We start from the raw sequence: 15,071 nt of genomic DNA, 5'->3' as shown, positions 1-15,071 counted from the left end.
GCAGCCAAGGTTGAAAACCACTGTGCTAAGTGATCCCCCTGATGAGTCTAGTCCAGTGATGGCGAACCTTTTGAGCTCGGCGTGTCAGCATTTTGAAAAACCCTAATTTAACTCTGGTGCCGTGTCACATATAGAAATTTTTTGATATTTGCAACCATAGTAAAACAAAGACTTATATTTTTGATATTTATTTTATATATTTAAATGCCATTTAACAAAGAAAAATCAACCAAAAAAATGAGTTCGCAGGTCACCTCTGACACGCGTGTCATAGTTTCGCCATAAGTGGTCTAGTACCTACCTGGCACATAATTATTGACTACATTTCCTATTGACCACATTCCCATGCTGTATTTTACTATAAATGTAATTTTGAAATATGTTTTCACTCTAAGGATAATGAAGAGTTAAGACAAGGGGATAGTTGCCCAGTGCCTGCAGAGGATGAACAGACCGACTGCACCGCTGCCCAGCAACTCAATACAAGTACCGGTCCTTCGTGTACAGCTGAGCCTCCTGCATTGAGGTACAGGTTTTGATATGGAAAGATCTTCCACATTAAGATTACTTTTTCTTCTGATCATTTGCTCACCTGTTTCTGTGTACTATACTAAATCTAATGTAAAATTCTTTTTTTCTTAGCACAACTCATATAGAAAAGGATATAGTGGAGGATTCCACTGTTCAGAAGGATGATCTCAACTCGACAACTATATCAGTTTCTTCCCCAAATCCTGCAAAGCCATCAGGGACAAATACTGCTTCACCATGTGATAATAACGTAAATGCAGCTGTAACTGTGGCCCTACAGGTAACTTGGTGAATTTAGTTTATGTGAGAAAAATACCATCGGTTTAATAATGAGCATTCTCACCCCCACCCCCACGCCCCATAACTCTTTGCTGTAGTAGAGTCATTTGGAAATAGCCCAAATTGGGGTTGCCTACATCCTGCCAAAAAGCTAAAGGACTTTAAAGTCACTGTGAAGAAATGGGGAATTTTAGTCATGTTGAGGGAGTGAAAAAGTTACTATTCATTCTGTTTCTTTTGATTGCTTTTTTCTGATCATATTATAGTTAAGTGAAACTTCTTTTTTGTCTGTTATGTTGTATGAATCATTTTTGGGTTAGCATAAAGAGGCTTTGAGCCTCTTGGACTTTGTGTGTGTGTGTGTGTGGTGTGTGTGTGTAATGCTTAACAAGTCTGTGGAACCCATGAGGGAATGCTAGTTTTTATTCAATTTCCAGAATCATTTTTATAATTAGGGAAATACAGAAAAGCAGAGGTGGGGGATGGGGGAGAAACCACAAAATTTACCTATAATCCTTTCATTTTATGTGTGTGTGTATGTATGTATTATTGTTATTATTATTTTTTATTTTAGAGAGAAAGGAAGGGAGAGGGAGAGAGATAGAAACATCAACTGGCTGCTTCCTGCGTGCCTTCACTGGGGATTGAGCTCCCTATCCAGGCATGTGCCCTGATCAGGAATCGAACCAGCATCCTCTTGGTGCATGGGATGATGCTCAACCAACTGAGCCATACCAGCCAGGCCTTTTATTTATTGATATAGCTAGTAGTATTTTGGTATAGGTATTTCTTTTTTCTAGGTTAAGAACATTTTATCCCTGGCCTGGTAGCTTAGTTGGTTGGAGCATCGTCCCGATAATGCCAAGGTTGTGAGTTCAATCCCCAGTCAGGGAATATACATGAATCAACCAATGAGTGCATAAATAAGTAGAACAATAAGTCAGTTTGTGTCTCTGTTTCTCTCTCTCAAATGAATCAATAAATTTTTTTAAGGAATATTTTATCTTGTGATTTAATAATATAATCCTATCTAATAAAAGAGAAACATGCAAATTAGCTGTCCTTCTGCTACGCTCACAAGTCATGCCCACCAGCCAATGAGAAGCGAGTATGCAAATTAACCCAACAAAGATGGCGGGTAATTTGCATACACAGCAGAGTGGGAGAGATGGCAGCTTGCGGGGACGTGGCTCCCTCGGTCACCGGACGGAGAGCAGAGCAAGAGAGCCGGAGGCTTGCGGGGACGTGGCTCCCTTGGTCAGTCGGGGAAAACCCAGAGCCCCAGAGCGTGGGGAGCACCAGGAAGTCTGGGAATAGTAGTTTTGGTGGCAGCCCCAAGACCGGAAGCGGAAGCCCAGAGTGCAGGGAGCACCAGGAATGCTAGGAATCGTAGTTCTGTTGGCAGACTGATCTCCTAGACCAGTGGTTCTCAACCTATGGGTCACGACCCCTTTGGTGGTTGAACAACCCTTTCACAGGGGTCGCCTAAGACCATCCTGCGTATCAGATATTTACATTACGATTCATAACAGTAGCAACATTACAGTTATGAAGTAGCAACAAAAATAGTTTTATGGTTGGGTCACAACATGAGGAACTGTATTTAAAGGGCCAGAAGGTTGAGAACCACTGTCCTAGACGCTAGAGCAGTGGTTCTCAACCTTCCTAATGCTGCAGCCCTTTAATACAGTTCCTCATGTTGTGGTGACCCCCAACCATAAAATTATTTTCGTTGCTACTTCATGACTGTACTTTTGCTACTGTTATGAATCATACTGTAAATATCTGATATGCAGGATGTATTTTCATTGTTGGAAATTGAACATAAAGCATAGTGATTAATCACAAAAACAATATGTAATTATATATGTGTTTTCCGATGGTCTTAGGCGACCCCTGTGAAAGGGTCGTTCGAGATCCACAGGTTGGTGACCCACAGGTTGAGAACCGCTGCGCTAGAGCAAAGTAAGCCTGGAGCAAGTTACTATTGCGGTTGGGGATGGAGGGAAAGCAAAGGTGAGAGACATAAGTAAAATCAGAGTGTATAGGAAAAATTAAAGGGAAGATATCCTAAAACTTTCAGGAAATCTCTACCAATGGAGCAAAGAAAAAAAAAAAGCCTCTATTATTCTGTGAGCAACAAACCAAACTGGGTTGGGGGTCTCAGACAATTCGCTCATATGATTGCAAAGACAGAAACTCCCGGATTGGAGAGGGCTCTCCTGAGGGTTCCCCGATTGGAGAGGGTGCATGTTGGGCTGAGGGATCTCCCCCCCCCTCACCCCCCCCACCCCAGTGCACCGGACCCCTAGTAATAATAATAACAACAAGCCCAGCTGGTATGACTCAGTTGGTTGAGTTCGGTCCATGCACCAGGAGGTTGTAGGTTTGATTCCTGGTCAGGACACATGCCGGGTTTGCAGCCTCGATCCCCAGGGGATGTGCAGAAGGCAGCCAGTTGATGTTTCTGTATCCTTTTCCCTTCCTCTCTGTGAGGTCAATAAAAACATTTAAAGTAATAAGAGTAGTAATAATAGAATAGCAGCTAGCAAGTATTGAATACCTACTATCCTATTTTCACAACACCCCTGTTGGCCTACTTTTTCAGATAAAATAATTAAGACTTTTAATTAGTCTTTTACTAATATATGATTGGTGTACAACTGCTCTGCAGAAATTCTTATAGAATCCCGCCTAGTGTTCTTTGTACCAAGGGAAAAGAGAATGAAACCATTTTATTTCATTATATGGATGGACTATTAATTTAATCTGTCCTTGTTAGACATTTAGGTTGTTTCCAGTTTTTTTTCCCATTACTATAAACATGCTAACATATGAGAATTCAGATAAATTCCTCAAGTGAATTTATTGTTTCATACATAAATTGCAGCAGTTTTTACTATCTTCAACAAATGTACTTTTTCTTTTTTTACCCTCTAGGATATGCTTATTGATTTGGGGTAGGAGGGTAGGGAAGAGAGTGACATTGATGTGAGAGAGAAACATTGATTGGTGGCCTCCCATACACACCCTGACTGGGGATTGAACCCGTGACCTAGGTATGTGTCTTAACCGGAAATTGAACCCGCAACCTTTTTGGTGTAGGGGACAACACTCCAACAACGGTGCCACCCAGCCAGGGCCACAAAAGTACTTTCTTAAAAAGATTGTACTGGCCCTGGTTGGGTAGCTCACTTAGTTAGAGCATCGATTACCCTTTCTTAGACAATAACTTACTGATTTTCTTGTGGTCAGTACTATCCTTTTTGTACTTTATTACTTAGGGAATGTACACCATAAAAATGTTTTGTTTTTCTTCCCTTCCAAGGAACCCCGAAAGCTAAGTTATGCTGAAGTGTGCCAGAAGCCCCCTAAAGAGCCATCTCCAATTCCTGTGCAGCCGCTACGAGAACTTCGCTCCAATGTAGTGTCTCCCACCAAAAATGAAGAGACTGGAGCTCCTGAGAAGTCCATTGAGAAACCACATGAGAAGCCAGAAGCAAGGGCTAGTAAGGATTATTCTGGCTTCCGAGGCAATACCATTCCCAGGGGAGCAGCTGGAAAAATCAGGGAACAGAGACGCCAGTTTGGCCACAGGGCCATACCTCAGGGAGTTACTCGACGTAATGGCAAAGAGCAATATGTGCCACCCAGATCACCAAAGTAAAACAAACAAACCAACAAACAAAAACTATTCAAAAACTTCTCTCTCTTCCCATTAAACTTGAGCCGTGGCTATATTGAACTGTTATGGAGGGGAGAGGGTGACCAGGAAGGAAACAAGAGAAAGTATATCCTTAAATCATTACAGATTTTGGAGTTGTGAGCAGTAGAATCCCAAAATTCATCTCTAAAGTGATTTTAAAATGCTGGAGGATTCCAATCAGTATAAATATATATATATATATGTATACATATATAAAAATATAATTTTTCTATTTTTGTTTTTGATTTTAATTTGCAGAGATCTGCCTGGAATCAATTTTGAGGGTTCAGATTTAGCTTGGGGGAAAAAACATATTACACATCCTTCAGTATAGGAGATGAGGGAGTGAGAGAAAATATTTTTTGAAGAAGCATTTCTGTAAAATTAGAAATTACTTTTTTAAATATATTTAAAGTTTGGCTTAGAGAATGCCATCTCTGCCTTTATGGCCTTGTGTTGCAAAGCAGATCAGTGGCTGGGGTGCCTGTTTGGGTGTGTTGTGTGTACAAGAGTGACTGAAGCCAAATCTGTTGTCATGTTAGTAAATGATTTGAAAACTGAATGTAATAATGTACTTGAGTAGATTATTTTTCCAGTTTGATATGTAGTCTCCTTTTGACCTTACTAATATTTTATTCAACAAGCTTTTGATTGTACTTGGAGATGTGACTACCAATCAGTTTGATACTCACGGAAAGAATGGGTGTTATTCAGATAATTGAAAAATCTGTCTTAGATCTGAGTAGGGGTAGATAAAAAGGCCTACAGAGGTTTAAACTGGCCTGTGAATCCCCCCTCCCCCTAAAATAGGAAATAATTGTTTTGTGTTACTTCATTTTTGCTACTCTCTGTTCTTTGACTACCAACCCCCAGAAGCAAATTTAACTAACCACCTACATAATTGTATGTTTCTAACCACCTTGACCAGTCTAGTCAAATCATATAACTGTTCTAAATTTCTGAATTGAACAGTGAAGTATTTTACTCTTCTGTTCATGTATTTAGAAGTTTAGATCCCAGAATGGTAGAGCAGACTATAATTTATTTGTATTAGTGTTAAAGATGAAACATTGTAATTGACTCTTAAAGTGTTAAATAGTGTAGAAGTAAAAATAATTTTTAAAGGCTGAATTTGGGGGCTACTTTTTCTGTTTACAGTGTATTTATCATAACCTGCCTTTCTTCCCTTTCTCCAAAAAATTAAAATAAAATAAAAAATACAGTTTGAAATTCACAGAAGCAGAGCCAGCAAGTCAGGAGATTTTTGAGTTAAGGTGAAAAAGGTAGTTGAAGAAAATTATTACATAATATCTCAATGAATCAAGTTGTAGCTCTCATATTAAATAGGCAAGTGTACATGCTGGTGTATGGAAAATGGCTAAAATATTAAAAATCATGTTGGATTAATCTGTTTTAAGTCATACCATTTTCAGAGTTCTATGTAAGGTGGGGTTTTGTTTTTTTAGGGATAGTTTGTAGCAGTAATAACTGTCCCTTATGTTAGTGAATGACTTGTATAAATTGAAACTGTAAATTGTGAACACTGGAAAGCACCATTGTGACATAGAGTAAACATCTTAGTAATATATTAAAATGAATGTAAATGGAGGTTAAAATTACATTACTGTGAAAACTCATCTTCCAACTCTAAGTTAAGCTGTGGAGATTTGTATTAGTAGGTAACTGTTCAGAGCTTTGAAAACACTGCACATTTCTGTACAAGCCAGAGTTATCATTTCTTTGTAACTTATTCAGCTTGGCAATTGCTTTTGATTTGGTTGGTTGATAACATGATATAATACATTTAACTAAGAAGAATCATTTCTACACACTATTTTTTTAAATCTCTAGAACTGAAATCTACAGTTAAACTACCTGTGCTGAAATTTGGGGAAGTTTAGGTTCTTTTTAAAAAAGTATTAATAATCATTGACTATATCTATGATAAAGTGCTTAGTTTGGTTTACTTAGATAATGCTGCAGTTGGTGGAAATGATAAACATTTAAAGTGTTAACACTCTGTGAATGCATTGGATTTAAGAGAATAAACATTTTATAAAATCACTTGGCAAGGATTATAAACTTAATTATTGCACTTGAAACAAAACATTACTTTTTTACAGTGTGTCACAGAAGTGGGCTTGTATTACTTGTACACTTATGTGACTTATTCCAACTTTTAAAAACTAAGTGTTTTAATTGAAACACAAGAGTCTTCTTTTTGAAGAACATGTGTTCTTGCTTTTCCCCAAAATGTTACTAAGTAGAAATTTAATTTAAAGACATGACCTTTTAAATTGTCTTGTAAAATATATTGTTTTAATTTAACTTGCCTCATTACAACTAATCCCCATTTTGATGGGATGTATAGGGAAGAATAAATGTGTGTGCGTGTATATATAATATATATATTCACAGTATGTATTTAGCATTTATTTTATTACAGCAGATTTAAGGTTTGTATCTAATGATGCCTATGAATTGTGTGAAACTTGGCCTCCCCTTCCCCCCCAGCATTACTCTGTAACTGATGAGGGTTGAGCATTCATTATAGTTCAGCTATTTATTTGGTTCTTTTTTAGTTGTAATCCTCACTTGAGGATATGTTTTTCATTGATTTTAGAGAGAGGAAGGGAGAGAGAAACATTGATGTGAGAAAAACATTGATCAGTTGCCTCTTGTATATGTCCTGACTGAGTATCGAACCCGCCACCTTTCAGTTTATGGGAAGATACTCCAACCAACAGAGACACACTGGCCAGGGCTGTTTGGTTTTTTAGAAAGGAATTTAAATACTGATTTTTTTTTTCTTCATCCTTATGGCTTAACACTTCCTTGGGCTGTTGGAAGCTGAAAGTAGATACAAAATGATATTGAGTGTATGGTACAGTGATCTGCCACAGTTCTTACTGCACGAAGAGAAAGAGAGTCACACAAGTTTACCACCTTGCACTTCATAGAGAGGGTATATAGAGATATTGCAAAAACCTATCTCTATTTTCTATCCTGATAATTAAGGTTTTCATGATACCCAGGGCCTGTCTCTAACCTAAGTAACTTCATTTTTGCAAGTATAGACATTGGCATTCAAGAGATTGATCCGTCTAATTTTTTTTCAACTGGATTTTGGAAGAAGATAAAATCTTTGTGCTATAGTTTATTGTTGTCATCCTATGTGCTCAGTTTGCATATGATCAAATGACATGCAGGTTTTAAATTTATTTTTGGTTCCTAAAATTAAGGTAGCTTGAATATTGTTTCACATTCCTTTCTCTTTTAAAATAATATTTGCTTTGCAAAAGGCTTAATGATGGAGTATTAGCATCTGCTGGAACAGAAAATAGTATTTAAAAGTTATTAAATAATTCTCTAGCTTTCTTAGTTATGGCCTTAATACTGAATTTTTTGGGGGTGAATGTCCACTGGTTTTACTTTGATCCAGTTGAACACATCGGGGTTAAGTCTCTGATATTTGTGTTGGCCATATTTGTTAACCATATTTTAAAAGAATCCACTTTGTATTTTACAGAAAAGATAAAATGTAAGAGTGGACAGTATATTCCTTTTGAAGGATTTAAAAAAAATTCTTAACTATGTGATGGTGGTTTTCCCCCCCCCTAATTTTATGTATTTCCTTACAATTTGGTGGCTATAGAATTTTAACTTTAGGCTTTTAAGTATATGCTAATTTAGCTTGTCTAAGCTTCCAGGAAGTTACATAGACATTTCAGTTTTCATTAGCTAAATGAAGATATTTTAAGAAGTTGAAAGAAAATTTGTTTTCAGGTTGAGAGTAAATTCCCTTTCAAAATTCATCTGATTATTAAATAATTTAAAGTTTTGGGTTTTTTTAAATTGAGAACTTCTTATGAGTTGCTGAGTAGATTGGTTCTTAGAAGTGCAACTCAGATACCAACAAAAGAAAATGGTTTTACTTTCAATTTTCTAGCACAAAACACTGATTAGCATATAGTATAAAGAAACAGCCACATTGCTTTTTTTTTTTTTTTTTTTCCCCTGATTCAGGTGTCCCTTGAGTGACATCTCCTAATGTTCGGTTTGTGTTGGGGGGGGGTCAGAACCAGTTATCTGCCTTCTATTTTGTCCATTGCTTAAGTTTGTTCCTGTTGTCAAAACTGTCCCTCCCACCCCCTAAAAAAATGATGTGACACATGCTAATGCATATATGTTAAAATGAGTACATCTGTATTTGTATTTTTGTTTTCAACATTGCCAAGGTGCTATGGGAAATTAAAGTAACAAAAATTAGGACAAATAAAATTGTTTAAAAGCAAGACTGGTTTTTTTTCTCCAGGTGGTTTATTTCTAATGACTACTTGTATTTACTTTTCAATAATCTTATATGTTGCCCATTCTCTAGTTCCCTTACAATCCTGGTCTCAGCAGGTTTTGATTTGTTTTGGGGAAGGGATAGAGGCAAGATATGTGATACTGCATCTGTAAAGTGAGGGCAGAGAGCTATAAGATACAGCTTTATGATCCTGGGGTTTTCTTAAGTTACTAGAAGCCCGGTGCACAAAAATTTGTGCACTCGGGGGGAAGGAGGGGCCCCCACAGCCCGGCCTGTACCCTCTCGCAGTCTGGGACCCCTCGGGAGATAATGACCTGCTGGCTTAGGCCTGCTCCTGGGTGGCAGAGGCCAGGCCCAATCCCTAGGTGCAGCCCCTGGTCAGGCTCAGAGCAGGGCTGATTGGGGGGTTGGGGCACTGCCCCCTATCACACTCAAGGCAGGATCGATGGGGAGGTTGCGGCGCCACCCCCTGTGACGCACAGAGCAGGGCCAATCGGGGTTGGGGTGCTGCCCCCTGTCACGCACAGAGCAGGGACCATCAGGGGGTTGGGGCTCCATACCCTGTCACTCACAGAGCAGGGCCAATCAGGAGGTTGGGCGCTGCCCCCTGTCATGCACAGAGCAGGGCCCATTAGGGGGTTGGGGAGCTCCCCCTTGTCACACACAGAGCAGGGCAGATCAGGGTTTTGGGGCGCCGCCCTCTATCACCCACAGAGCAGGGCCGATCAGGGGGTTGGGGCACCGCCACTGTCAACACTCAGGGCAGGGCCGATGGGGAGGTTATGGCTCTACCTCGTCACACACATAGCAGGGCCTGGGGGGGGGGGGGGCGCCGCACCCTGTCACACACAGAGCAGAGCAGCTAGGGAGGTTGTGGCCCCGCCCCCTGTCACACACAGAGCCGCAAGGCAATCGGGGTTTGGGTGCTGCCCCCTGTCATGCTGATCCAGTGCCGGGAGGCATATTACCCTTTCACTATATAGGATAGAGGCCTGGTGCACGGGTGGGGGCCGGCTGGTTTGCCCTGAAGTGTGTCCTTGATCAGGGTGGGGGTCCCCACTGGGGTGCCTGGCCAGCCTGGATGAGGGGATGATGGCTGTTTGCAGCTGGTCACACACCCTTCAGGGTGGGAGTCCCCACTAGGGTACCTGGCCAGTCTGGGTGAGGGGCTGAGGGCTGCTTTCAGGCTGGCGGTTGTTGACTGAAGCTCCCAACCGCTCCTTTTTTTTAAATTTTATTCTGGGCCAGCTTTAGCTTTGGCTCTAGCTCTGAGAGCAGGTATCTGGTTTGTTTCGGTTCTATAATCGAAACAATGTATAACTTCAGCTCTGAGATCCCTGCCTGCTGAAAGCTGGTTTCTAGGGTTTTTTTTAGCTTCTATATTTGCTACATAGTTGCTTAGAGTTGCAGCTCAGAGGCCGGCAAGTTAGGCGGGGAACGTTTAAGTCCGCAGTCACTGAAGCAAGCAAGCCTCATGTTCGCTTCCAGCTGCCTGGCTGCCAGCTGCCATCTTGGCTGACAGTTAATTTGCATAAGGATATGCTGATTAGCCAATGGGAAGGGTAGTGGTCGTACGCTAATTACCATGTTTCTCTTTTATTAGTGTAGATTTTTGTGTGAGAAACAGTTACTGAAGGGTAAAAAATTACAGGGCAGTGTGCAGTTTAAGGATATGCTTTCATTGGGCTGATAGTATGGTCTGACTCGAGTATGTAAATTCTGGGCTTTTGAAACTTACTTTCAAGAGAAAACCAGTAGGTTCCCTTTACCTTTTCAACTATATCTTTGTTTTGATTGTATCAAATCCTAAAGCTAAAGCTTTTTTTGTTTCATTTTTTAAAGCTGAAGGTTTGATAGATTTTTAAAGGGAAAGTTTACTGGGAAATTTAAATAGGTCTTTAAGCTTTTTAATACCATGATAATGCAAAAATGGAAAAGCTGAGTGAATCTCTAGCTTTTTAACAGATGGTATCTATAAATTAATGTGACAGCTCAACTTTTATTGAATATAGTTCATCAGTCCACCCTTACCTGCACTTTCACTTTCCATGGTTTAGTTACCCAAGGCAGCCACAGTCAAAATATTAAATGTCAAATTCCATAAACAATTCATAATTTTAAATTGCATGCCATTCTGAGTAGCATATCTGAGATGTGGATCATCCTTTTGTCCAGCATATCCAGACTATACACCACACAGCCATTGCTCTTGGTTATCAGACTGCTGCTCTAATGCAGTGCTTTTTTTTTTTTTTAACGTCAAGTAGCCCTTAATGGCCCCACAGGACGAAAGTAGTCATGCTGGCAATTTGGATATGCCAAAGACAAGCCATAAAGTGCTTCCTTTAAGTGAAATGGTGAGTACAGTGCAATAAGATATTTTTACTATCTACGAAGTTATATATGAGGTAACTAATGTGTACATTCACTTTAATTAGCTCAGTAGCATTGCCCCTTTAGCTAAAACCTTTAGTTTACTAATGAACAGTTTATCTTAATGGAGATAGTTAATATCAGTGAGCAAAATGGTCCCATTAATAACAGGTTTACAGGATTACATACAGCTTTAGAGCCTTATGTCAATGTGTTGGTAAATACATTTGGCCAAGAGAGGGGTATGAATAAGTTTATCATATTAGGAACAGTATTTTTAATGGACTAATAACCAAATTGATAGCCTTAATTATGTTTCTCATTAGGGAGGAGAATCCTCCCCAGACGCTCCCCTTCCCTACTCCCTGAGTGGATCACACACCTGCCAAGGAGGGAGGGACAGTGAGCAGTTGGCATATTCACCTTCAGTCGGGGTTGGTGTAGTCTGCTGATAAGGAAAAGGGGCTGAAGGGCTGTTAGGAGAATAAACAGACACCTGCCAAGGCCCTGTGGTGATCTCTTTCTGTGTAACAAACACCTCAAACTTAGAGGCATAAAAGGATGACCATTATATATTCAAAGGTTTTGGACAGAGCACGACAGGCATCGGTTGTCTTTGTTCCATATTGTTTCGGACCTCAGCTAGGGAAGACCGAAATGTCCAGCGGCTGAAATCATCTAGTGGCCTCTTCACCCTAGGCTATGATGACTAAAAGGCTGGGCTTAGCCAGTGACACTGGGCAGAGCACCTCACATGGCCTGCCAAGTGTGGCAGGCAGCTGCCCTGCAAGAAGGTTGCTAGGTTCTCAGTGTTCCGGGAAGGAGGGTCCTGAGAGGGTTCTCGGGAGTGGGGGCCTTTCAAGAGAACCAGGGGAAGCTGCAAGGCCTTCTAGAACCTAACCTCAGAAGTCACATAGTATCACTTGGGCTATGTCCTATTGGTCAAAATAATCAGAAACCCATTCAGATTCTGGGGAGGGGGCATGGACCTCAGTTTCTATTTTTATTTATTTAAAAAATATTTTATTGATTTCAGAGAGGAAGGGAGAGGGAGAGATATATAGAAACATCAATGATGAAAGAGAATCATTGATCAACTGCCTCCTTCAGGCCCCCTACTGGGGATTGAGCAGCAACCCACAGCAGAAAACCAAGACCTCCTGGTTCAAAGGTTGACTCTTAATCACTGAGTCACACGAACCAGGCTGAAATTCTTTGCTCAACTTAAGAAATTTTTTTTTTCCTTCCAGCCCATGAATGATATACTGACTAGAAACTCATAGTTGGCAAATGTTGGGGCCTGTTCTTTTAAATAACCTTCAGATCAGCATGGAAGGGAAGTGAAAACACGGAATCTCCCAAATTGTGAGGGGGAGCTTTGGCATTTAAAAAAGTTAATAGTACTAAAGAAAGAATATAAATGACAATATAAGCATTTCCCCAGTAGTGCCTGGCAAAAGTCCACAAATGTTTGGATCTTCCTTATATTGAGTTAAAATATTAATTGTGGGGAAAACCTATTAAGCCATACGCCAAGAAGGATAAAAAGATAAAGAAGACTAAGTTCCCCTCTTTCAAGTAGTTAGGAAGCCAGGCAGAAGTAACTGGATTGTCCCTCCACTGTGATAAATGCCAGAAATGAAACAGAAACAAAAGAGCTCCTGGCAAATGGGGCCGGTAAACCCCAATACAAGAAGTGGCTGGTGTTCAGATACCTATAAATGGGTAGGTGTCAATCAAGGTAAAATAGAGGAAGGGACAAGACAAAGGCGTCCCTGCCTAAGTGAAGAGAACTGGGAAAGTGTGGCCAGGAGCCCCTAAAAAGTCTTTGCATGTGAGTTCTCAAAAGGTGAAACTGCGTGTCCAGCCATCCACACCTTAAGCCCATTTTGTGCTGGAGATTGGCGTGGCGGGCTTGGGCTCGTCTTTTCAGACGTTCGCCAGGAGGGGGCGCAGTAAGCCCGCGAGTCCCGAGCTTGACCAGGCCGTGGGGGCGGAGCCTTCCCAGCCCGGAGGCGGGGCCGGCGCGCACACGTGACCCTCGCTCATGGCGGCGGCGGTGGCGGCGGTGCTGGCAGCGCTCGGCGGCCGGAGCCGGATCCTGTAGCCGGGGTGTGGGCCCGCGTCAGGCCGTCCCTCCTTCGGCGCCCTCTCTTGTCTTCCGGAGTGTGGCTGGCGGAGCCGGGATGGCGGAGCGAGGCTTGGAGCCCGCGCCGGCGGCGGTGGCGGCGCTGCCGCCCGAAGTGCGGGCGCAGCTGGCGGAGCTGGAGCTGGAGCTCTCGGAGGGTGAGCCGGGCGGGGTGCGAGCGCCGCGAGGGGGAGACCGGGTCCCCGCCGCGCGCCCTGCTGGCCGCGCGGGCGAGCGGGGAGGAGGATGCCGGAAACCTGGCCGGGCTCTGAAGGGTCGCCCTCCCTTCTCTCCCACTGGGCGAAGCGGGTGGGCCGTGCGCTCATTGTGAGCCCTGGGAGGGGTTGCTCAGGGGCTTGGCCAAGAGGTCCTCTCTGCCCCCCCAAACCCGAGACAAAGCTGCCCCTCCGCTTCGGCCGGGCGTCCGGGCGCGGGGGGTGGGGGTGAGCTGCGACAGGGCGGCTGACAGCTTGCTCCTGCCCTCTACCCTTCTCGAGGGGAGGGCCCCACGCCTGTGAGTCCCCCTTCAAAAAAAAAACAAAAAACACACACACATGGGAGATCCGCAGCCGTGCTCCTTCCTCCTCTAACAATGCGAGATGCCTCCCCGGTGACAGGCGTGAGAAGCAGGGTGGGCCGCGGAGGGTCCCAGGGCGGTGGAAGCGGTGGCTGTAACCCGGAGGCAGACGCACGGCACTGCCCCGAGACCTCACCTTTGTCGGAAGGGCCCCCCCGCCCCCAACCCGGTGCCTGTAATCGCGTTGAATTTTCCACATCCGATCACCTTTGGGAGTCTTTGAAGGAGGAGGGAGAGGTTCCATGCAAATATCCTGGCCGGCACCCCCTTTCTTTCGACAATGGATCGGTACGAGGGGAGCTGCGTTTATTTTGAGAATTAAAAGGATGGAATAAATCAAGCCGCTGTTCCTAGACGAGTCCTTGGACAACAATGAGAGAAGCGTTGCTGTGCTGTGGGCATGTGACCAGGCTTCTGGTGCAGTTGTGATCAGTTCTCCTAAAGTTCCTGTTTTCATCGCAGGCTGCCTCCCAGACAAAAGCAGCGTTTTGTCCAAGCTTGATGTCAGTAACGTGGTGGGGTCCCCAGAGTTGCATGTCCTTATTGGGTTCCTGGCCAAAGGCCCTCTTCACGAGCATGTTTCCAGTGGATTAAAAACTGTTGATTGGAAAAGAAGAATGTGAGAAGTTTTCCCGGAGAGCTCGGACTTTGTTTACTGATGGAGACCTTATCTCCTTCACCGCCCCCTTGCCGTCCCCCTTCCTTTACATGAAAAGCCAGAAGTAGACTTGAGTGTGATAAATCCAGTTTGACATGGGAGGAAATTATTATTGCCAATAACCCTGTTAGGTTTTCCCAATGTGTAGGGAGGTGCTGTTTTCATTTGCACTTAATTACCAGCGTAATTTTCAGTGAATCGGTTGGTAAGTGAGCTCTTCTTTGGCCAGCCCCCAAAATCAGTGGTGGGGGGATGAACAGGACAACATCCAAAGACAGGAGTTTGTTTCTGTGTGTCGGGCGCCATCCGTTCTGCCTCTCCTCAACCGGAGCATTGTCTTTAAATCTGTGATGACTGCCACTCAGTTCTGACTTGAAACAGTTACTTTACACAGGAACGAATCAGCCTTCTTCGATGAGCCAGAAAGAGAGAGGGTTGGCTGGATGTTTGCATCAGAACAAGATTAAAAATAGGAGTTGATTGCTTTTACACGTAGAGGGAAATCCT

At 42.8% G+C, this 15,071-nt stretch overlaps 2 protein-coding genes across 7 annotated transcripts in view; both read left to right on the top strand.

The window, feature by feature from the left end:
• LARP4 (La ribonucleoprotein 4) overlaps positions 1-8,811 on the top strand; it is a 73,603-nt gene extending 64,792 nt beyond the window's left edge. For all 6 annotated transcript variants that reach the window (XM_070410246.1, XM_070410247.1, XM_070410245.1 and 3 more), the window contains 3 exons: positions 396-526; positions 643-811; positions 4,139-8,811. In XM_070410246.1, coding sequence (XP_070266347.1) covers positions 396-526; positions 643-811; positions 4,139-4,477 — 639 coding nt within the window. In that variant the 3' untranslated portion in view covers positions 4,478-8,811. The remainder of the gene's footprint in view (positions 1-395; positions 527-642; positions 812-4,138) is intronic.
• A 4,489-nt stretch (positions 8,812-13,300) lies between these two features.
• Positions 13,301-15,071, top strand: part of DIP2B (disco interacting protein 2 homolog B) — a 226,716-nt gene continuing 224,945 nt past the window's right edge. Inside the window, exon 1 of the mRNA XM_070410244.1 lies at positions 13,301-13,487. Within this exon, the coding sequence (XP_070266345.1) occupies positions 13,388-13,487 (100 nt within the window). The 5' untranslated portion in view covers positions 13,301-13,387. The remainder of the gene's footprint in view (positions 13,488-15,071) is intronic.

Source organism: Myotis yumanensis, unplaced genomic scaffold (genome assembly GCF_028538775.1).
Source record: "Myotis yumanensis isolate MYYU_CA2020_CCGP unplaced genomic scaffold, mMyoYum1.0.hap1 SCAF_3, whole genome shotgun sequence".
NCBI classification, from domain to species: Eukaryota; Metazoa; Chordata; class Mammalia; order Chiroptera; family Vespertilionidae; genus Myotis; species Myotis yumanensis.
The sequence above is the reverse complement of the archived record's forward strand: the minus strand, read 5'-3'. Positions and strand labels throughout refer to the sequence as shown.